This window comes from Perissodus microlepis, chromosome 3, assembly GCF_051167445.1.
Source record: "Perissodus microlepis isolate ML-2025 ecotype Zambia chromosome 3, ASM5116744v1, whole genome shotgun sequence".
Taxonomy (NCBI): domain Eukaryota; kingdom Metazoa; phylum Chordata; class Actinopteri; order Cichliformes; family Cichlidae; genus Perissodus; species Perissodus microlepis.
The window spans coordinates 38404734-38428493 of record NC_140463.1 but is presented as its reverse complement, the minus strand read 5'-3'; the positions used below and the strand labels follow the sequence as shown (position 1 = coordinate 38428493).

General features: G+C 39.9%; 2 protein-coding genes across 2 annotated transcripts; both read left to right on the top strand.

Moving 5' to 3' along the window:
* Window positions 1-2111: 2111 nt before the first annotated feature.
* LOC146391392 (uncharacterized) lies at window positions 2112-9354 on the top strand. Its single transcript, XM_084922786.1, has 3 exons — window positions 2112-3556; window positions 5023-5027; window positions 7533-9354. The coding sequence occupies exons 1-3, from the start codon at window positions 2207-2209 to the stop codon at window positions 9061-9063; spliced, it is 2886 nt and encodes a 961-aa protein (XP_084778912.1). The 5' UTR covers window positions 2112-2206; the 3' UTR covers window positions 9064-9354.
* A 3619-nt stretch (window positions 9355-12973) lies between these two features.
* LOC146391391 (uncharacterized) lies at window positions 12974-20192 on the top strand. Its single transcript, XM_084922781.1, has 2 exons — window positions 12974-14479; window positions 18473-20192. The coding sequence occupies exons 1-2, from the start codon at window positions 13056-13058 to the stop codon at window positions 19899-19901; spliced, it is 2853 nt and encodes a 950-aa protein (XP_084778907.1). The 5' UTR covers window positions 12974-13055; the 3' UTR covers window positions 19902-20192.
* Window positions 20193-23760: the final 3568 nt, after the last annotated feature.

Below are 23760 nucleotides of genomic sequence, written 5' to 3'. Positions count from 1 at the left end.
AAAAAGTCGAAAAGTGCGAGGTGCTACCAAGCAGAAACGGGAGATGGAAGCATGTAAATAGAAAAGTAACCACTGCAGCCAAAAAGAGTGCCCAGTTGTAAGTAAGCTATTAAGACTTGACTGTACACAGTGTTCGTGTTTTCCTCCGAAACAATAAAGTTAAAATTGGAGCAGCCTTTCAACGCCTCTTTCTGTCTCTCGCTAGCAAAGTTGACCCAGACAGTAAAGCTAGTTCTCGGCTACGAGCCCGACACGGAACCCAAAGTATTAGCCGGAGGTCTCCTTACCACGGTTTGGAGCCGCGGACCTGGCCGAGGTAACAAGATAGTGCAAACATGTTGAGGGATTGGCTGTGTTCGTTCAGTGAGAGAAAGAAAACAATTTTCACTTGGAGTTGACAACTAATGTGTACGCTTATACCTGCATTTTTATTTTGTTAAATACAAACAACATTGTAGCAAGAGTGCTGCCACGTGTCTGGCCAGAAAGAGCTGTTTATTTGGTAGTTCAATGAAACTACTGTACTACACTGCTGAGTGACTGCCTTCTGCTTGTCAAATACATTTCATTGCAATGCTGACCCTGTGCTAACTTGCATATGACTAATGAAACTGAAAGGCTTCAGATTGTTAAGAGTGGGAAAAAAAATTGCGTTCATGTTTGCAATTTTGTCTTGTTACACAATATTCTGAATTAAATGGAACAAACAAAACACTACATTTTAGGAAATATTAATGGGTGTTTTTGTGTTTGTTTTTTTGTACTACTTGGACACTAAAGTGGCCCTTCAATGAGATGATGGTGCCAGAAGTGGCCCGTGGCTCGTTTGAGTTTGAGACCCCTGCTTTAGATTATATTACATACAGAAAAAAGTACTGGTTTATTATTTTAGTGGGCAAAAGAGTCAAGATTGGATCTAAAGGATGTAAATGGAGAAGCGCAGTGCATTTCTACTCAGTCTGAACACTCGACACAGCCTCATTCACACAGCTGCACACACATGATTAGGGGAAACTCAACGTTCAGTATCTTCTTTTTTCATCAAAAGACTTTCTCTGTATCTCTGCTCTGTTTGTTTTTGACTTGAAACACTAAATAAAAGTTTTACTACACATCTGTCTCTATTGTTTAATCAGCAGCTGTAATACTAAACTGTCCAAAATTTAAAAGTCTACATTTAGTAGATTTAGAGATATTTATTTCACCACTTTTAGTTAATGATACTTTATAAACCTATTCTGCTGTTTAACAAAGACAGTATCATCATGTTTAAAGCACTTTTAAATCTGACAGCAGCACTCAGTTCTCCTGCACATGTGTGATCTTGGAGTGAACTGAAGGTTCAGATGCATCTCTCAGGTCCTGTGTGGAGACTTTGCTGGACTTTGTCTGTCTGTTAAAGATGTGGTTTTCAGATGCTATTCAGCTGGTGTAGATAGTGGGGGTTTAGGTCTGAAACATCTTCTTTTGTCCTCCATTCATCCAGTTTCATAAGATAACTTTTTGGTACAAGGACTGGACTGAAAATGACTGAAAAGAGAAACTTTGAAAGAGTTTTAGAAGCCTGGAGGAAAAGCAGTGCTTGTTTAATCAAATGTAATAATACACATTGTTTAAATGTCCCAAAGTAAAGAGATCTCTCTGTGAACCTTTAATTCATCACCCTCTTGTGGCAGCAGCTGGCTACTGTTATTTGCACATGTGCATTGTGGTTTTTTATCCCGTTATAATTTAATACAAAACCCTTTAATTAAATTAGTGAGTTAAAGTAATATGTGAAATATTAGTGTTAGGTAAGTCCCAGAGTTCAGTTTATTGGACATTAGCTACATTTAACGAGAAGATATGAGATCCAAATATATGCTTATGTCAACACATGTTCATTTTGATGAAGTTTAGTGAGCAAATTTGAATCATCACAACAACCAAAATGTTAGCAACACATCATAAGTCATGTGGGAGCTGGGGGGGGATGTCATGTGACAACCAGTTTGGCTTCCAGAATCGTGACATCACACCCATTTAGAATCTTACCACCACTTTGGTCCTTTGATCCTTTGATCCTAAAACCTATAAGTAGGGGTGAGACGCAACAACTTTTAGTTCGTTGTTCGCAGCATTTACGTTCGCAGCATTGAAACGTTCGAGAGAGAAACCTTTCAAAACAATAGGATCCTTTTCAGAGTGACTTTTTACACTTTCCAGCATGTCTCTGAAAAAACACACAAGACAAGAAAAAGTACAGCCCAGCTCTTCTCTTCTGGCTCAAGAAGACAACATTCGAGTTCAGAAGATGTGCTTGGAAGAAATGCATGAGGAAAATCTCATGAACAAGCACAACAAGCAACACCCGGCCCAGGCAGAAAGTTTTTTTCAGCAACAAAAGGAGATTATCTTCCTCAGAGAAGAAAATGAGAGAAAGACTGCTGAAGTAGATAAATTGCTCAGCCAGCTTCTTGAAAAGGAAGATATTCAGAAGGAGAAAGAAATGGAACTCCTAGACATGCGTGGAAGGAACTTTGAGCTCAAAGCAAAGCTTGATAAAGCAATAGAAAAACTCAAAGAAATCCTCCAGCAGAAGAAAAATGAGAACGACAAGGACAAAAAGGATCGGGAGCTGCAATTAAAGCTCGATGAAGCTTTGCTAAAAAATACCGAAATCCTCCAAGAGAAGAAACGGCAGGAAATAGAACTCCAAAACTTGGGGATAAAATACAAAGCATTGCTTCAAGAGAAAAAGCAACAACCGATCAAACAGAAAGAAAGCAAGCTTGAAAGCGAGCTGAAAACAAAGCTTGATAAAGCACTGCAAAGAAATGAGCAGATTCTTCAAGAAAAAGAACAACTGGAAATAAACCAGAGAGACATGCAGTGCCAACTCCAAAGCATGGAGAAAAAATGCAGAGTCCTGGAAGTAAAACTTGATAAAACTGCAGTGCACAAGCAGAAATATCAAGAGCTGCTTCAAGAGAAAGAACAACAGGACATAAAGCAGAAAGAAGACAAACGTTTACTCCTGGACTTTGAGAGAGAAAACCAAAAGCTGCAAGAACTTTACAAGAAAATGAACTACAAAGCAACTGAGATGGAAGGAGAGAAGGAGAAACTGCAAAAACAGTGCTCAGCAATGCAGAGTCAGCTCAATGACATGCTGACAAAAAACACCGAACTCGAGGAACTTTCCAACACCTTGAAGTGCAAAAACACTGAGGTGCAGCTGCTAAAGCAGCAGCTCGAGAAAACAAATGAAGACCTGCAGTGCAAACTTCAAGAAACCGAGAGGAAAAGTCAGCAGTTAGAAGACACTCACAACAAATTACAAGAGTGTTATACAGAGATGCAGGAGGCAAAGGTAATGCAGGAGGAAACATCTAAAGAGTTGAAAGGAAGGCTTGAAGACAAACAAGCCGAATTAGAAGAAGTGGAGAAAACATGCAGGAGACTTGAGAAGGAGAATAGCGAAACAATCGATCAGCTGAGAACGCTGATCCTAGAGAAAAAGGTTCTCGTGGAAAAGCTCCTGGAAAAGAAGAAGAAACGCTTCCGCTTCTTCTGGAGGAAGGACACTCCTGCTTTTTCTTCTCTTTCTACTTTTTCCACTGCTGATGTCACCTCGTCTTCCTCCACCTCTGTTCCATCGTAATTTTGACCTCCCCTCTCCTGCCCTCTCCCTCTCTCCTGACACCTTGACACCTCTCCCTTCCCTAGCTCCCTTGAACTCCTAACACCTGTCCCATCTCCCTCTCCCTCTCTTTTCACCCTCACCCCCCAACCAGTCCCGACAGTTGACTGCCCCCTCTAGAGCCTGGTTCTGTCATAGGTTTCTTCCTTTAAAGGGAGTTTTTCCTATCCACTGTCGCCTAGTGCTTGCTCAGAGGGGATTGTTGGGGTTTTCTCTCCTCTATCTCTTTCCTCCTTTCTATCCCTTTCTTTTACCCTCTACTTTACACCCACCCTCCCACCCTTCTATTTCCTCAACAATTTAATAATAAACACAATTGGCTGCATTTTAAATGTGTCTGATCAACGTCTACATTCAAGAATGAATTGTCTTTGTTACGGAGTCATGTGTATTTTGTGTTTTCCTTGGGCTGGTGATCCTCACGGTTGTTCAGCCAAGAATTCCAGATTAGCAGCAATACCTTCAATTCATTGACATTTGCAAGCATTCCTTTATACACAGCATTTCAGTCAGGTTGAGGTCTGGCCCTTCCAAACAAGCCATACTTGTTTGGTCTTTTTCTAATTAAACTGTCATGAACGTTAACATTTAACATGCTGTCTGAGGCCTGTAGAGGCTCGTTGCCTCATTGGCTAATGCACAAGTTTAATTCAAGGTAAGCAGAGTTTTATTGTCAACCCAACAACATGCACTCAAGTATACAGTGCGACGAAATATCATCGTCCTGGATCAAAGGTGCAAACTGTAAAAATAAAATGGGAAAATTCAAATATACATACATACTTACAACTATTCAGAAATAAGATCATCTAAGAGTAAGTACAACAGTATTGTACTTGAATACAGAGAGAGTAAGAATTGAAATCAATGAGAATAAATAAATACAATAGTACACAGAATAAATACAATAGACAGAGTCGATCAGTACAATACAGGGTAGTGCAAGAATTGGTTGTGAAAGGAGAGTGTTATGTAGTCCAAGAAGTGTGTGGAGAAGAGAGTTCAGTGTGGAGGAGCGCAGCATGGTGTTCAGGAGCCGGACTGGTTTGGGGGAAAATCCCATTGCACAATCTTGCCGACCTGCTCCTGATGACGCAGAGTCGTCTTCTGGATTGAGGGGTGGTAAGCAGTTGGTGGAAAAGGTGATGCGGGTCAGCTATGATGCTTGTGGCTTTCCCAGTGCGGCGTGAGGTGTAAATAGCGGGTTAGGATGCTCTGTATGGTACCTCTGTAGAAGGTGTTAAAGATGGGTTTGGGGATGTGCACCTTCTTCAGTCGCCTCTTGAAATGCAGTCGCTGCTGAGCTCTTTTTGTCACTGATTTTGTTTTTGCTGGTCCAGGACAGGTCCAGGGGCAGATCTAGAGAAATTTTCCTAGGGTGGCATGGAAATCAAATGGGGAGGCAGAATCTGGTAGTCTTTTTAAAAACACATATGCAGGTGTTACATATGGTTAAAAGGGTTAATATGCAGTAAGTATACACATGTTTCATATAAATATGGTCTATAACTTAATTATTTTCTATAGCCCACAATTAAATATTTCAGTTACATTAAAAAAATTTAATTTTTATTTTATGTACTGTATAATAAATAAATATGTACCCAATAAGTATAAAATCCAGAAAGCTACACAACATTGGGCAAACTTAAGTCTAACTAAATCCTAGTAATATTTATGTTTTCTTTTTACTGTAAAAACCACAGACATGTTTAGTAAATTATTTTTCATAACTTGAAATGCAAATATAAATTGTAAATTTGTAAAAAAAAAAAAAAATTATGTAAACATTTTGTAAATAATAAAATTATATGCAACTATTCATCTAAAAATGCAGCCAATGCACTGGCGTTGGTTTTTTTGTAAAGCCATTTAAAAATACTGCTTAATTAAAGTGAGAGAACAATCATGTGTCACAATAAGACGCCCCACAAATTTTTTCTGCCAGTAAAAGAAAAAAAAAAAGAAAAGAAAAAAAACTGTCTACCACAAGACAGAGAAGAACATCACAGGGAGAAACCCTGCAGGCCTGACAGCAGGAGGTGTATCGCTCCTTCTGTTTTCCACCTGGAGACAGTGTTCACACTGCATCCTCACGCTGCTGCAGGATTGCTCTCCCCCGCTTCAGGACACCTACACCAGGAGATGCCGGACTAGAGCAGCGCAGATACTGAAGGACCCGTCCCATCCTGGCAACATCATCCATAAGTGACTTGAGACAGGACTCTCTTCCAGACACTCTAAACCCACCGGCACAATGTACATTTCAAATTCCTTTAATTTTAAATATGTTTATATTTTCTATTCTGTAAAATAGTCAGATTGTCTATTCTTATTTAATTCACTTAATGTACAGAATTCAGATAGTTAAGAGTGGGAAAAAAAATTGCGTTCATGTTTGCAATTTTGTCTTGTTACACAATATTTTGAATTAAATGGAACAAACAAAACACTACATTTTAGGAAGTATTAATGGGTGTTTTTGTGTTTGTTTTTTTGTACTACTTGGACACTAAAGTGGCCCTTCAATGAGATGATGGTGCCAGAAGTGGCCCGTGGCTCATTTGAGTTTGAGACCCCTGCTTTAGATTATATTACATACAGAAAAAAGTACTGGTTTATTATTTTAGTGGGCAAAAGAGTCAAGATTGGATCTAAAGGATGTAAATGGAGAAGCACAGTGCATTTCTACTCAGTCTGAACACTCGACACAGCCTCATTCACACAGCTGCACACACATGATTAGGGGAAACTCAACGTTCAGTATCTTCTTTTTTCATCAAAAGACTTTCTCTGTATCACTGCTCTGTTTGTTTTTGACTTGAAACACTAAATAAAAGTTTTACTACACATCTGTCTCTATTGTTTAATCAGCAGCTGTAATACTAAACTGTCCAAAATTTAAAAGTCTACATTTAGTAGATTTAGAGATATTTATTTCACCACTTTTAGTTAATGATACTTTATAAACCTATTCTGCTGTTTAACAAAGACAGTATCATCATGTTTAAAGCACTTTTAAATCTGACAGCAGCACTCAGTTCTCCTGCACATGTGTGATCTTGGAGTGAACTGAAGGTTCAGATGCATCTCTCAGGTCCTGTGTGGAGACTTTGCTGGACTTTGTCTGTCTGTTAAAGATGTGGTTTTCAGATGCTATTCAGCTGGTGTAGATAGTGGGGGTTTACGTCTGAAACATCTTCTTTTGTCCTCCATTCATCCAGTTTCATGAGATAACTTTTTGGTACAAGGACTGGACTGAAAATGACTGAAAAGAGAAACTTTGAAAGAGTTTTAGAAGCCTGGAGGAAAAGCAGTGCTTGTTTAATCAAATGTAATAATACACATTGTTTAAATGTCCCAAAGTAAAGAGATCTCTCTGTGAACCTTTAATTCATCACCCTCTTGTGGCAGCAGCTGGCTACTGTTATTTGCACATGTGCATTGTGGTTTTTTATCCCGTTATAATTTAATACAAAACCCTTTAATTAAATTAGTGAGTTAAAGTAATATGTGAAATATTAGTGTTAGGTAAGTCCCAGAGTTCAGTTTATTGGACATTAGCTACATTTAACGAGAAGATATGAGATCCAAATATATGCTTATGTCAACACATGTTCATTTTGATGAAGTTTAGTGAGCAAATTTGAATCATCACAACAACCAAAATGTTAGCAACACATCTTAAGTTATGGGGGGGGGGGGGGGGGGGGGGGGGGATGTCATGTGACAACCAGTTTGGCTTCCAGAATCGTGACATCACACCCATTTAGAATCTTACCACCACTTTGGTCCTTTGATCCTTTGATCCTAAAACCTATAAGTAGGGGTGAGACGCAACAACTTTTAGTTCGTTGTTCGCAGCATTTACGTTCGCAGCATTGAAACGTTCGAGAGAGAAACCTTTCAAAACAATAGGATCCTTTTCAGAGCGACTTTTTACACTTTCCAGCATGTCTCTGAAAAAACACACAAGACAAGAAAAAGTACAGCCCAGCTCTTCTCTTCTGGCTCAAGAAGACAACATTCGAGTTCAGAAGATGTGCTTGGAAAAAATGCATGAGGAAAATCTCATGAACAAGCAACACCCGGCCCAGGCAGAGAGTTTTTTTCAGCAACAAAAGGAGATTATCTTCCTCAGAGAAGAAAATGAGAGAAAGACTGCTGAAGTAGATAAATTGCTCAGCCAGCTTCTTGAAAAGGAAGATATTCAGAAGGAGAAAGAAATGGAACTCCTAGACATGCGTGGAAGGAACTTTGAGCTCAAAGCAAAGCTTGATAAAGCAATAGAAAAACTCAAAGAAATCCTCCAGCAGAAGAAAAATGAGAAAGACAAGGACAAAAAGGATCGGGAGCTGCAATTAAAGCTTGATGAAGCTCTGCTAAAAAATACCGAAATCCTCCAAGAGAAGAAACGGCAGGAAATAGAACTCCAAAACTTGGGGATAAAATACAAAGCATTGCTTCAAGAGAAAAAGCAACAACCGATCAAACAGAAAGAAAGCAAGCTTGAAAGCGAGCTGAAAACAAAGCTTGATAAAGCACTGCAAAGAAATGACCAGATTCTTCAAGAAAAAGAACAACTGGAAATAAACCAGAGAGACATGCGGTGCCAACTCCAAAGCATGGAGGAAAAATGCAGAGTCCTGGAAGTAAAACTTGATAAAACTGCAGTGCACAAGCAGAAATATCAAGAGCTGCTTAAAGAGAAAGAACAACAGGACATAAAGCAGAAAGAAGACAAACGTTTACTCCTGGACTTTGAGAGAGAAAACCAAAAGCTGCAAGAACTTTACACGAAAATGAACTACAAAGCAACTGAGATGGAAGGAGAGAAGGAGAAACTGCAAAAACAGTGCTCAGCGATGCAGAGTCAGCTCAATGACATGCTGACAAAAAACACCGAACTCGAGGAACTTTCCAACACCTTGAAGTGCAAAAACACTGAGGTGCAGCTGCTAAAGCAGCAGCTCGAGAAAACAAATGAAGACCTGCAGTGCAAACTTCAAGAAACCGAGAGGAAAAGTCAGCAGTTAGAAGACACTCACAACAAATTACAAGAGTGTTATACAGAGATGCAGGAGGCAAAGGTAATGCAGGAGGAAACATCTAAAGAGTTGAAAGGAAGGCTTGAAGACAAACAAGCCGAATTAGAAGAAGTGGAGAAAACATGCAGGAGACTTGAGAAGGAGAATAGCGAAACAATCGATCAGCTGAGAACGCTGATCCTAGAGAAAAAGGTTCTCGTGGAAAAGCTCCTGGAAAAGAAGAAGAAACGCTTCCGCTTCTTCTGGAGGAAGGACACTCCTGCTTTTTCTACTCTTTCTACTTTTTCCACTGCTGATGTCACCTCGTCTTCCTCCACCTCTGTTCCATCGTAATTTTGACCTCCCCTCTCCTGCCCTCTCCCTCTCTCCTGACACCTTGACACCTCTCCCTCCCCTAGCTCCCTTGAACTCCTAACACCTGTCCCATCTCCCTCCCCCCTCTCCCTCTCTTTTCACCCTCACCCCCCAACCAGTCCCGACAGTTGACTGCCCCCTCTAGAGCCTGGTTCTGTCATAGGTTTCTTCCTTTAAAGGGAGTTTTTCCTATCCACTGTCGCCTAGTGCTTGCTCAGAGGGGATTGTTGGGGTTTTCTCTCCTCTATCTCTTTCCTCCTTTCTATCCCTTTCTTTTACCCTCTACTTTACACCCACCCTCCCACCCTTCTATTTCCTCAACAATTTAATAATAAACACAATTGGCTGCATTTTAAATGTGTCTGATCAACGTCTACATTCAAGAATGAATTGTCTTTGTTACGGAGTCATGTGTATTTTGTGTTTTCCTTGGGCTGGTGATCCTCACGGTTGTTCAGCCAAGAATTCCAGATTAGCAGCAATACCTTCAATTCATTGACATTTGCAAGAATTCCTTTATACACAGCATTTCAGTCAGGTTGAGGTCTGGCCCTTCCAAACAAGCCATACTTGTTTGGTCTTTTTCTAATTAAACTGTCATGAACGTTAACATTTAACATGCTGTCTGAGGCCTGTAGAGGCTCGTTGCCTCATTGGCTAATGCACAAGTTTAATTCAAGGTAAGCAGAGTTTTATTGTCAACCCAACAACATGCACTCAAGTATACAGTGCGACGAAATATCATCGTCCTGGATCAAAGGTGCAAACTGTAAAAATAAAATGGGAAAATTCAAATATACATACATACTTACAACTATTCAGAAATAAGATCATCTAAGAGTAAGTACAACAGTATTGTACTTGAATACAGAGAGAGTAAGAATTGAAATCAATGAGAATAAATAAATACAATAGTACACAGAATAAATACAATAGACAGAGTCGATCAGTACAATACAGGGTAGTGCAAGAATTGGTTGTGAAAGGAGAGTGTTATGTAGTCCAAGAAGTGTGTGGAGAAGAGAGTTCAGTGTGGAGGAGCGCAGCATGGTGTTCAGGAGCCGGACTGGTTTGGGGGAAAATCCCATTGCACAATCTTGCCGACCTGCTCCTGATGACGCAGAGTCGTCTTCTGGATTGAGGGGTGGTAAGCAGTTGGTGGAAAAGGTGATGCGGGTCAGCTATGATGCTTGTGGCTTTCCCAGTGCGGCGTGAGGTGTAAATAGCGGGTTAGGATGCTCTGTATGGTACCTCTGTAGAAGGTGTTAAAGATGGGTTTGGGGATGTGCACCTTCTTCAGTCGCCTCTTGAAATGCAGTCGCTGCTGAGCTCTTTTTGTCACTGATTTTGTTTTTGCTGGTCCAGGACAGGTCCAGGGGCAGATCTAGAGAAATTTTCCTAGGGTGGCATGGAAATCAAATGGGGAGGCAGAATCTGGTAGTCTTTTTAAAAACACATATGCAGGTGTTACATATGGTTAAAAGGGTTAATATGCAGTAAGTATACACATGTTTCATATAAATATGGTCTATAACTTAATTATTTTCTATAGCCCACAATTAAATATTTCAGTTACATTAAAAAAATTTAATTTTTATTTTATGTACTGTATAATAAATAAATATGTACCCAATAAGTATAAAATCCAGAAAGCTACACAACATTGGGCAAACTTAAGTCTAACTAAATCCTAGTAATATTTATGTTTTCTTTTTACTGTAAAAACCACAGACATGTTTAGTAAATTATTTTTCATAACTTGAAATGCAAATATAAATTGTAAATTTGTAAAAAAAAAAAAAAATTATGTAAACATTTTGTAAATAATAAAATTATATGCAACTATTCATCTAAAAATGCAGCCAATGCACTGGCGTTGGTTTTTTTGTAAAGCCATTTAAAAATACTGCTTAATTAAAGTGAGAGAACAATCATGTGTCACAATAAGACGCCCCACAAATTTTTTCTGCCAGTAAAAGAAAAAAAAAAAGAAAAGAAAAAAAACTGTCTACCACAAGACAGAGAAGAACATCACAGGGAGAAACCCTGCAGGCCTGACAGCAGGAGGTGTATCGCTCCTTCTGTTTTCCACCTGGAGACAGTGTTCACACTGCATCCTCACGCTGCTGCAGGATTGCTCTCCCCCGCTTCAGGACACCTACACCAGGAGATGCCGGACTAGAGCAGCGCAGATACTGAAGGACCCGTCCCATCCTGGCAACATCATCCATAAGTGACTTGAGACAGGACTCTCTTCCAGACACTCTAAACCCACCGGCACAATGTACATTTCAAATTCCTTTAATTTTAAATATGTTTATATTTTCTATTCTGTAAAATAGTCAGATTGTCTATTCTTATTTAATTCACTTAATGTACAGAATTCAGATAGTTAAGAGTGGGAAAAAAAATTGCGTTCATGTTTGCAATTTTGTCTTGTTACACAATATTTTGAATTAAATGGAACAAACAAAACACTACATTTTAGGAAGTATTAATGGGTGTTTTTGTGTTTGTTTTTTTGTACTACTTGGACACTAAAGTGGCCCTTCAATGAGATGATGGTGCCAGAAGTGGCCCGTGGCTCATTTGAGTTTGAGACCCCTGCTTTAGATTATATTACATACAGAAAAAAGTACTGGTTTATTATTTTAGTGGGCAAAAGAGTCAAGATTGGATCTAAAGGATGTAAATGGAGAAGCACAGTGCATTTCTACTCAGTCTGAACACTCGACACAGCCTCATTCACACAGCTGCACACACATGATTAGGGGAAACTCAACGTTCAGTATCTTCTTTTTTCATCAAAAGACTTTCTCTGTATCTCTGCTCTGTTTGTTTTTGACTTGAAACACTAAATAAAAGTTTTACTACACATCTGTCTCTATTGTTTAATCAGCAGCTGTAATACTAAACTGTCCAAAATTTAAAAGTCTACATTTAGTAGATTTAGAGATATTTATTTCACCACTTTTAGTTAATGATACTTTATAAACCTATTCTGCTGTTTAACAAAGACAGTATCATCATGTTTAAAGCACTTTTAAATCTGACAGCAGCACTCAGTTCTCCTGCACATGTGTGATCTTGGAGTGAACTGAAGGTTCAGATGCATCTCTCAGGTCCTGTGTGGAGACTTTGCTGGACTTTGTCTGTCTGTTAAAGATGTGGTTTTCAGATGCTATTCAGCTGGTGTAGATAGTGGGGGTTTACGTCTGAAACATCTTCTTTTGTCCTCCATTCATCCAGTTTCATGAGATAACTTTTTGGTACAAGGACTGGACTGAAAATGACTGAAAAGAGAAACTTTGAAAGAGTTTTAGAAGCCTGGAGGAAAAGCAGTGCTTGTTTAATCAAATGTAATAATACACATTGTTTAAATGTCCCAAAGTAAAGAGATCTCTCTGTGAACCTTTAATTCATCACCCTCTTGTGGCAGCAGCTGGCTACTGTTATTTGCACATGTGCATTGTGGTTTTTTATCCCGTTATAATTTAATACAAAACCCTTTAATTAAATTAGTGAGTTAAAGTAATATGTGAAATATTAGTGTTAGGTAAGTCCCAGAGTTCAGTTTATTGGACATTAGCTACATTTAACGAGAAGATATGAGATCCAAATATATGCTTATGTCAACACATGTTCATTTTGATGAAGTTTAGTGAGCAAATTTGAATCATCACAACAACCAAAATGTTAGCAACACATCTTAAGTTATGGGGGGGGGGGGGGGGGGGATGTCATGTGACAACCAGTTTGGCTTCCAGAATCGTGACATCACACCCATTTAGAATCTTACCACCACTTTGGTCCTTTGATCCTTTGATCCTAAAACCTATAAGTAGGGGTGAGACGCAACAACTTTTAGTTCGTTGTTCGCAGCATTTACGTTCGCAGCATTGAAACGTTCGAGAGAGAAACCTTTCAAAACAATAGGATCCTTTTCAGAGCGACTTTTTACACTTTCCAGCATGTCTCTGAAAAAACACACAAGACAAGAAAAAGTACAGCCCAGCTCTTCTCTTCTGGCTCAAGAAGACAACATTCGAGTTCAGAAGATGTGCTTGGAAAAAATGCATGAGGAAAATCTCATGAACAAGCAACACCCGGCCCAGGCAGAGAGTTTTTTTCAGCAACAAAAGGAGATTATCTTCCTCAGAGAAGAAAATGAGAGAAAGACTGCTGAAGTAGATAAATTGCTCAGCCAGCTTCTTGAAAAGGAAGATATTCAGAAGGAGAAAGAAATGGAACTCCTAGACATGCGTGGAAGGAACTTTGAGCTCAAAGCAAAGCTTGATAAAGCAATAGAAAAACTCAAAGAAATCCTCCAGCAGAAGAAAAATGAGAAAGACAAGGACAAAAAGGATCGGGAGCTGCAATTAAAGCTTGATGAAGCTCTGCTAAAAAATACCGAAATCCTCCAAGAGAAGAAACGGCAGGAAATAGAACTCCAAAACTTGGGGATAAAATACAAAGCATTGCTTCAAGAGAAAAAGCAACAACCGATCAAACAGAAAGAAAGCAAGCTTGAAAGCGAGCTGAAAACAAAGCTTGATAAAGCACTGCAAAGAAATGACCAGATTCTTCAAGAAAAAGAACAACTGGAAATAAACCAGAGAGACATGCGGTGCCAACTCCAAAGCATGGAGGAAAAATGCAGAGTCCTGGAAGTAAAACTTGATAAAACTGCAGTGCACAAGCAGAAATATCAAGAGCTGCTTCAAGAGAAAGAACAACAGGACATAAAGCAGAAAGAAGACAAACGTTTACTCCTGGACTTTGAGAGAGAAAACCAAAAGCTGCAAGAACTTTACACGAAAATGAACTACAAAGCAACTGAGATGGAAGGAGAGAAGGAGAAACTGCAAAAACAGTGCTCAGCGATGCAGAGTCAGCTCAATGACATGCTGACAAAAAACACCGAACTCGAGGAACTTTCCAACACCTTGAAGTGCAAAAACACTGAGGTGCAGCTGCTAAAGCAGCAGCTCGAGAAAACAAATGAAGACCTGCAGTGCAAACTTCAAGAAACCGAGAGGAAAAGTCAGCAGTTAGAAGACACTCACAACAAATTACAAGAGTGTTATACAGAGATGCAGGAGGCAAAGGTAATGCAGGAGGAAACATCTAAAGAGTTGAAAGGAAGGCTTGAAGACAAACAAGCCGAATTAGAAGAAGTGGAGAAAACATGCAGGAGACTTGAGAAGGAGAATAGCGAAACAATCGATCAGCTGAGAACGCTGATCCTAGAGAAAAAGGTTCTCGTGGAAAAGCTCCTGGAAAAGAAGAAGAAACGCTTCCGCTTCTTCTGGAGGAAGGACACTCCTGCTTTTTCTACTCTTTCTACTTTTTCCACTGCTGATGTCACCTCGTCTTCCTCCACCTCTGTTCCATCGTAATTTTGACCTCCCCTCTCCTGCCCTCTCCCTCTCTCCTGACACCTTGACACCTCTCCCTCCCCTAGCTCCCTTGAACTCCTAACACCTGTCCCATCTCCCTCCCCCCTCTCCCTCTCTTTTCACCCTCACCCCCCAACCAGTCCCGACAGTTGACTGCCCCCTCTAGAGCCTGGTTCTGTCATAGGTTTCTTCCTTTAAAGGGAGTTTTTCCTATCCACTGTCGCCTAGTGCTTGCTCAGAGGGGATTGTTGGGGTTTTCTCTCCTCTATCTCTTTCCTCCTTTCTATCCCTTTCTTTTACCCTCTACTTTACACCCACCCTCCCACCCTTCTATTTCCTCAACAATTTAATAATAAACACAATTGGCTGCATTTTAAATGTGTCTGATCAATGTCTTCATTCAAGAATGAATTGTCTTTGTTACGGAGTCATGTGTATTTTGTGTTTTCCTCGGGCTGGTGATCCTCACGGTTGTTCAGCCAAGAATTCCAGATTAGCAACAATACCTTCAATTCATTGACATTTGCAAGCATTCCTTTATACACAGCATTTCAGTCAGGTTGAGGTCTGGCCCTTCCAAACAAGCCATACTTGTTTGGTCTTTTTCTAATTAAACTGTCATGAACGTTAACATTTAACATGCTGTCTGAGGCCTGTAGAGGCTCGTTGCCTCATTGGCTAATGCACAAGTTTAATTCAAGGTAAGCAGAGTTTTATTGTCAACCCAACAACATGCACTCAAGTATACAGTGCGACGAAATATCATCGTCCTGGATCAAAGGTGCAAACTGTAAAAATAAAATGGGAAAATTCAAATATACATACATACTTACAACTATTCAGAAATAAGATCATCTAAGAGTAAGTACAACAGTATTGTACTTGAATACAGAGAGAGTAAGAATTGAAATCAATGAGAATAAATAAATACAATAGTACACAGAATAAATACAATAGACAGAGTCGATCAGTACAATACAGGGTAGTGCAAGAATTGGTTGTGAAAGGAGAGTGTTATGTAGTCCAAGAAGTGTGTGGAGAAGAGAGTTCAGTGTGGAGGAGCGCAGCATGGTGTTCAGGAGCCGGACTGGTTTGGGGGAAAATCCCATTGCACAATCTTGCCGACCTGCTCCTGATGACGCAGAGTCGTCTTCTGGATTGAGGGGTGGTAAGCAGTTGGTGGAAAAGGTGATGCGGGTCAGCTATGATGCTTGTGGCTTTCCCAGTGCGGCGTGAGGTGTAAATAGCGGGTTAGGATGCTCTGTATGGTACCTCTGTAGAAGGTGTTAAAGATGGGTTTGGGGATGTGCACCTTCTTCAGTCGCCTCTTGAAATGCAGTCGCTGCTGAGCTCTTTTTGTCACTGATTTTGTTTTTGCTGGTCCAGGACAGGTCCAGGGGCAGATCTAGAGAAATTTTCCTAGGGTGGCGTGGAAATCAAATGGGGAGGCAGAATCTGGTAGTCTTTTTAAAAACACATATGCAGGTGTTACATATGGTTAAAAGGGTTAATATGCAGTAAGTATACACATGTTTCATATAAATATGGTCTATAACTTAATTATTTTCTATAGCCCACAATTAAATATTTCAGTTACATTAAAAAAATTTAATTTTTATTTTATGTACTGTATAATAAATAAATATGTACCCAATAAGTATAAAATCCAGAAAGCTACACAACATTGGGCAAACTTAAGTCTAACTAAATCCTAGTAATATTTATGTTTTCTTTTTACTGTAAAAACCACAGACATGTTTAGTAAATTATTTTTCATAACTTGAAATGCAAATATAAATTGTAAATTTGTAAAAAAAAAAAAAAAATTATGTAAACATTTTGTAAATAATAAAATTATATGCAACTATTCATCTAAAAATGCAGCCAATGCACCGGCGTTGGTTTTTTTGTAAAGCCATTTAAAAATACTGCTTAATTAAAGTGAGAGAACAATCATGTGTCACAATAAGACGCCCCACAAATTTTTTTCTGCCAGTAAAAGAAAAAAAAAAAGAAAAGAACAAAAACTGTCTACCACAAGACAGAGAAGAACATCACAGGGAGAAACCCTGCAGGCCTGACAGCAGGAGGTGTATCGCTCCTTCTGTTTTCCACCTGGAGACAGTGTTCACACTGCATCCTCACGCTGCTGCAGGATTGCTCTCCCCCGCTTCAGGACACCTACACCAGGAGATGCCGGACTAGAGCAGCGCAGATACTGAAGGACCCGTCCCATCCTGGCAACATCATCCATAAGTGACTTGAGACAGGACTCTCTTCCAGACACTCTAAACCCACCGGCACAATGTACATTTCAAATTCCTTTAATTTTAAATATGTTTATATTTTCTATTCTGTAAAATAGTCAGATTGTCTATTCTTATTTAATTCACTTAATGTACAGAATTCAGATAGTTAAGAGTGGGAAAAAAATTGCGTTCATGTTTGCAATTTTGTCTTGTTACACAATATTTTGAATTAAATGGAACAAACAAAACACTACATTTTAGGAAGTATTAATGGGTGTTTTTGTGTTTGTTTTTTTGTACTACTTGGACACTAAAGTGGCCCTTCAATGAGATGATGGTGCCAGAAGTGGCCCGTGGCTCATTTGAGTTTGAGACCCCTGCTTTAGATTATATTACATACAGAAAAAAGTACTGGTTTATTATTTTAGTGGGCAAAAGAGTCAAGATTGGATCTAAAGGATGTAAATGGAGAAGCACAGTGCATTTCTACTCAGTCTGAACACTCGACACAGCCTCATTCACACAGCTGCACACACATGATTAGGGGAAACTCAACGTTCAGTATCTTCTTTTTTCATCAAAAGACTTTCTCTGTATCTCTGCTCTGTTTATTTTTGACTTGAAACACTAAATAAAAGTTTTACTACACATCTGTCTCTATTGTTTAATCAGCAGCTGTAATACTAAACTGTCCAAAATTTAAAAGTCTACATTTAGTAGATTTAGAGATATTTATTTCACCACTTTTAGTTAATGATACTTTATAAACCTATTCTGCTGTTTAACAAAGACAGTATCATCATGTTTAAAGCACTTTTAAATCTGACAGCAGCACTCAGTTCTCCTGCACATGTGTGATCTTGGAGTGAACTGAAGGTTCAGATGCATCTCTCAGGTCCTGTGTGGAGACTTTGCTGGACTTTGTCTGTCTGTTAAAGATGTGGTTTTCAGATGCTATTCAGCTGGTGTAGATAGTGGGGGTTTAGGTCTGAAACATCTTCTTTTGTCCTCCATTCATCCAGTTTCATGAGATAACTTTTTGGTACAAGGACTGGACTGAAAATGACTGAAAAGAGAAACTTTGAAAGAGTTTTAGAAGCCTGGAGGAAAAGCAGTGCTTGTTTAATCAAATGTAATAATACACATTGTTTAAATGTCCCAAAGTAAAGAGATCTCTCTGTGAACCTTTAATTCATCACCCTCTTGTGGCAGCAGCTGGCTACTGTTATTTGCACATGTGCATTGTGGTTTTTTATCCCGTTATAATTTAATACAAAGCCCTTTAATTAAATTAGTGAGTTAAAGTAATATGTGAAATATTAGTGTTAGGTAAGTCCCAGAGTTCAGTTTATTGGACATTAGCTACATTTAACGAGAAGATATGAGATCCAAATATATGCTTATGTCAACACATGTTCATTTTGATGAAGTTTAGTGAGCAAATTTGAATCATCACAACAACCAAAATGTTAGCAACACATCATAAGTCATGTGGGAGCTGGGGGGGATGTCATGTGACAACCAGTTTGGCTCCCAGAATCGTGACATCACACCCATTTAGAATCTTACCACCACTTTGGTCCTTTGATCCTTTGATCCTAAAACCTATAAGTAGGGGTGAGACGCAACAACTTTTAGTTCGTTGTTCGCAGCATTTACGTTCGCAGCATTGAAACGTTCGAGAGAGAAACCTTTCAAAACAATAGGATCCTTTTCAGAGCGACTTTTTACACTTTCCAGCATGTCTCTGAAAAAACACACAAGACAAGAAAAAGTACAGCCCAGCTCTTCTCTTCTGGCTCAAGAAGACAACATTCGAGTTCAGAAGATGTGCTTGGAAGAAATGCATGAGGAAAATCTCATGAACAAGCAACACCCGGCCCAGGCAGAGAGTTTTTTTCAGCAACAAAAGGAGATTATCTTCCTCAGAGAAGAAAATGAGAGAAAGACTGCTGAAGTAGATAAATTGCTCAGCCAGCTTCTTGAAAAGGAAGATATTCAGAAGGAGAAAGAAATGGAACTCCTAGACGTGCGTGGAAGGAACTTTGAGCTCAAAGCAAAGCTTGATAAAGCAATAGAAAAACTCAAAGAAATCCTCCAGCAGAAGAAAAATGAGAAAGACAAGGACAAAAAGGATCGGGAGCTGCAATTAAAGCTCGATGAAGCTCTGCTAAAAAATACCGAAATCCTCCAAGAGAAGAAACGGCAGGAAATAGAACTCCAAAACTTGGGGATAAAATACAAAGCATTGCTTCAAGAGAAAAAGCAACAACCGATCAAACAGAAAGAAAGCAAGCTTGAAAGCGAGCTGAAAACAAAGCTTGATAAAGCACTGCAAAAAAATGACCAGATTCTTCAAGAAAAAGAACAACTGGAAATAAACCAGAGAGACATGCGGTGCCAACTCCAAAGCATGGAGAAAAAATGCAGAGTCCTGGAAGTAAAACTTGATAAAACTGCAGTGCACAAGCAGAAATATCAAGAGCTGCTTCAAGAGAAAGAACAACAGGACATAAAGCAGAAAGAAGACAAACGTTTACTCCTGGGCTTTGAGAGAGAAAACCAAAAGCTGCAAGAACTTTACAAGAAAATGAACTACAAAGCAACTGAGATGGAAGGAGAGAAGGAGAAACTGCAAAAACAGTGCTCAGCAATGCAGAGTCAGCTCAATGACATGCTGACAAAAAACACCGAACTCGAGGAACTTTCCAACACCTTGAAGTGCAAAAACACTGAGGTGCAGCTGCTAAAGCAGCAGCTCGAGAAAACAAATGAAGACCTGCAGTGCAAACTTCAAGAAACCGAGAGGAAAAGTCAGCAGTTAGAAGACACTCACAACAAATTACAAGAGTGTTATACAGAGATGCAGGAGGCAAAGGTAATGCAGGAGGAAACATCTAAAGAGTTGAAAGGAAGGCTTGAAGACAAACAAGCCGAATTAGAAGAAGTGGAGAAAACATGCAGGAGACTTGAGAAGGAGAATAGCGAAACAATCGATCAGCTGAGAACGCTGATCCTAGAGAAAAAAGTTCTCGTGGAAAAGCTCCTGGAAAAGAAGAAGAAACGCTTCCGCTTCTTCTGGAGGAAGGACACTCCTGCTTTTTCTACTCTTTCTACTTTTTCCACTGCTGATGTCACCTCGTCTTCCTCCACCTCTGTTCCATCGTAATTTTGACCTCCCCTCTCCTGCCCTCTCCCTCTCTCCTGACACCTTGACACCTCTCCCTCCCCTAGCTCCCTTGAACTCCTAACACCTGTCCCATCTCCCTCCCCCCTCTCCCTCTCTTTTCACCCTCACCCCCCAACCAGTCCCGACAGTTGACTGCCCCCTCTAGAGCCTGGTTCTGTCATAGGTTTCTTCCTTTAAAGGGAGTTTTTCCTATCCACTGTCGCCTAGTGCTTGCTCAGAGGGGATTGTTGGGGTTTTCTCTCCTCTATCTCTTTCCTCCTTTCTATCCCTTTCTTTTACCCTCTACTTTACACCCACCCTCCCACCCTTCTATTTCCTCAACAATTTAATAATAAACACAATTGGCTGCATTTTAAATGTGTCTGATCAATGTCTTCATTCAAGAATGAATTGTCTTTGTTACGGAGTCATGTGTATTTTGTGTTTTCCTCGGGCTGGTGATCCTCACGGTTGTTCAGCCAAGAATTCCAGATTAGCAGCAATACCTTCAATTCATTGACATTTGCAAGCATTCCTTTATACACAGCATTTCAGTCAGGTTGAGGTCTGGCCCTTCCAAACAAGCCATACTTGTTTGGTCTTTTTCTAATTAAACTGTCATGAACGTTAACATTTAACATGCTGTCTGAGGCCTGTAGAGGCTCGTTGCCTCATTGGCTAATGCACAAGTTTAATTCAAGGTAAGCAGAGTTTTATTGTCAACCCAACAACATGCACTCAAGTATACAGTGCGACGAAATATCATCGTCCTGGATCAAAGGTGCAAACTGTAAAAATAAAATGGGAAAATTCAAATATACATACATACTGTCGTGGTTCGATTTTTTGAGGAAGAGACATACGACTGGAAGCCCATAGTGGGTCAACACAAATTATTTTATTAAAACACACAGTACAGTGTGAGAAGAAACTTGCAACAGCCACCCTACAATCTTCCAATCTTCTCGAGTAGCCCGCTCCCCATCCTTATATTACCCTGATGACATCACAGCCAGATCTTACTGGAAATGATAACAGTTCCAAAGTTCTCCTTATATAGACATCCGATACTACTTTCGAAACAAACAAGTTTGTGATATGTTGTGCAATTTTGTGAGACTGTGTGTCCAACCGAGAGATTGTCCTGAGACGACCTCCCTGTTCTTAGTACGTGCAGGAGTGAACGTGCGTATTTTCCATGACTCTCTATGTGCATGTTGGTGTGGGCCTGAATATGTGTGTAAGTGAATGTAGAAGGCCCTACTGGACCCACAGCTTCGAGAGGTGTGAATACGATGATATGGATACCATTTGCAACAGCTCAAGCAGATAGAAAGAAGGATAGAGAACAACAATAGACTAATTAAAGTGATGATAATATGCATACATTAATATTTTGCTCAGATTACCATAGATATAATTCAGAGATTATTCTGTCAACTGGTTCGACAATGATGAATGATTGATCAATGATAGTTCTGATTATAAATTGTCACCATAAGAATACAAAATAAAATATCTCTTGTCCACACTCCTCCTCTTTGGCCATCGGCCAACCTTTACCCGAATTTTGTTTCACTCCTCCGTCCAGGCGGCTTCTCGCAACGGCATCATATACCCCGGACCAGCTGAACCAGCTGAACCAGAGTCTAGGGCCCTGCTTACCAGTTTTACCAACACTCGCCTTACCAGAGGAATGAGACAACATCCGATCATCAATATACCTAGAAAAACTATAAGAGAAAACATGGCAGACATAAACACACCCTTCCATTGCCCAAAAACAGACGTGATCCAGTCTCCCAGCCCCGTGTTCACGCCTGATTGCTCATGCATGGTTCTAAATAACGTTTTCAGATTCTCAAGCGCCCGAGTGACCGTTCCGTCCGGAGCAGTATTGTTGGGAATAAAGGTGCAGCACATGTCACCAAACATTGCACATACTCCACCTCTCTCAGCCAACAACATGTCCAGAGCCATTCGATTTTGGACTCCCATTAAAGACGTCGGACCTAATTGTTCCCACCTGAGCCAACCTCGCGCTTGAATTTCCTCGACGACTCGATCGGTTTGGACTCTGGAGCGGATAGACCTCTGCGTCTGGGCAATTCACCTGTCTGCCAATAAACAAACAAACACATTATAATACTGATTAACCCCAACATCCCCGTTATTTTCCAATTTTCCCACAATTTCATGATCACTGTTCCCAGGCTCTTTTACTTTCACTTCATGATAAGAGTATAATGTTATGAGTATAAAAGTAAAAACCGTACAAAACTATTACGATTCCTTTAAACTATCAAATACTTTAGACTAGAGCCCTAGCCTATTAGGAGCCGGGAATGAATTAATGCTTGGCATGTCACGCTCCTCTTCTTTCTTCGTGTCCCCAGGTAGACTGCTGGGGAGAACCGCAGCACAGGGGGAGAGGATTATTCTGCCTCTATGTTCCCCCCGTGTTACTTAGGGTGGAGCTTATCTCGAGTAAGCTCTCTTCCGGGGCCACCTCCTCTTGGGCCTTCCTGGCCTCCTCCCACATGTTGACTCCCTACTGAGGCCTGTACACGAACGTTACACATTTTCTCTAAAACAATCTCCTGCCAACCTGTAAGCTTGTGTAAAAACATCAGTCAGCAGTTACAGGTTAAGCTCATTTAACTCCCAGCTCCACCTGGAACCTGTATCCTGGAAAACAAATCTGCTAAATCAAACATCTTATTTATAACCAACTATAGATCACGAAAGTGATAAAGTATTCAGCACAACAGACAAGTATCACGTTCAGGATTTCCCAAATCATTACATCACTATTATTGCCGCAATTTATTTTATCCCCAATTTAATCAGTGACTTCCCTTAAGCAATGTCACTCCACTTGCTTTATCCCTACGAACCCCCTATTAAACTGTTCCATAGAAACTGCATCCCTTATTTGTTTTCTCATGTCACTTGTCTGTTTTCTACTGAATCCTCCACATGCCAAAACAAACGTTAGCAAACCACATTTGACCATCTCGGGTTAGGCGTCAGCCATCCACATTCCAGAGGTCCTGTAAAACATTTCCTGTAAAAAGAATCACCCTGTTTCAAAAGAAGAAAATGCAAATGTTAACGCTGCGCAGGTGTGTACACCCTTTCTCACAATTATCTCTGTGAGCAACACAACACAAACCCCTGAACAACCACCCTGGTAGGTTCACGAACACCGAAAGTAGTATTTAACAGTTAAATCGTCATGCAACCTCAGATGTCGCTGTCATCTATCTGCTCCTGTAAAAAGAAACACACCTAAATTCATCCACCTTTTTTCCTATCTAGGTGGAGGTTAACCTTGAGTCGTGGTCAAGTCCTGTCAGCTTTTACCAGTCAGTCAGTCAGTTTGTTTCATTTCCAGTCATTCATTCATTCATTCATTCATTGCTGATAGTGGAAACCATCGCCGCATTTAGATTTCCGCCCTCAGCAAAATGACGTCATTTCAAAAAGAAAAACAAGAACTTTAGATCGGATTACCTCGCTGAATCCTTTTTAGGCAGGGACCCTTATTTTCTAATTGTCCCAATAAGTGGCTTTCTCCAGAGCCCATTTTAATGTGGAGAAACTCACTTGCAACAATTTTCTCGCCGACGTGTAATGCTTGTAATTTCCAATGTGCAGATCTGCTTAAAGAAAAGACTCTCAAACAAAAATCAGTGCACTGTTCAAAATATAAAACAAAAATCAACAGTAAAACTTTAAAAGAACCCCTACTATAAGCTTAGTAAAAGAATGCAACTTAGTCTTTCTGAAAGACACACACTGTATAAATCTCCGAATGCAATATCTGTGCTGTAAATTATATTATTAATGCAATGGT

What these genes read in the sequence shown, in the direction of transcription:
- LOC146391392 (XM_084922786.1), top strand. Translation starts at nt 2,207, where the DNA reads ATGTCTCTGAAAAAACACACAAGACAAGAAAAAGTACAGCCCAGCTCT.
- LOC146391391 (XM_084922781.1), top strand. Translation starts at nt 13,056, where the DNA reads ATGTCTCTGAAAAAACACACAAGACAAGAAAAAGTACAGCCCAGCTCT. An exon ending in TCCTCCACCTCTGTTCCATC is followed by an intron (nt 14,480 to 18,472) that starts GTAATTTTGACC and finishes TACACTTTCCAG; the next exon opens with CATGTCTCTGAAAAAACACA.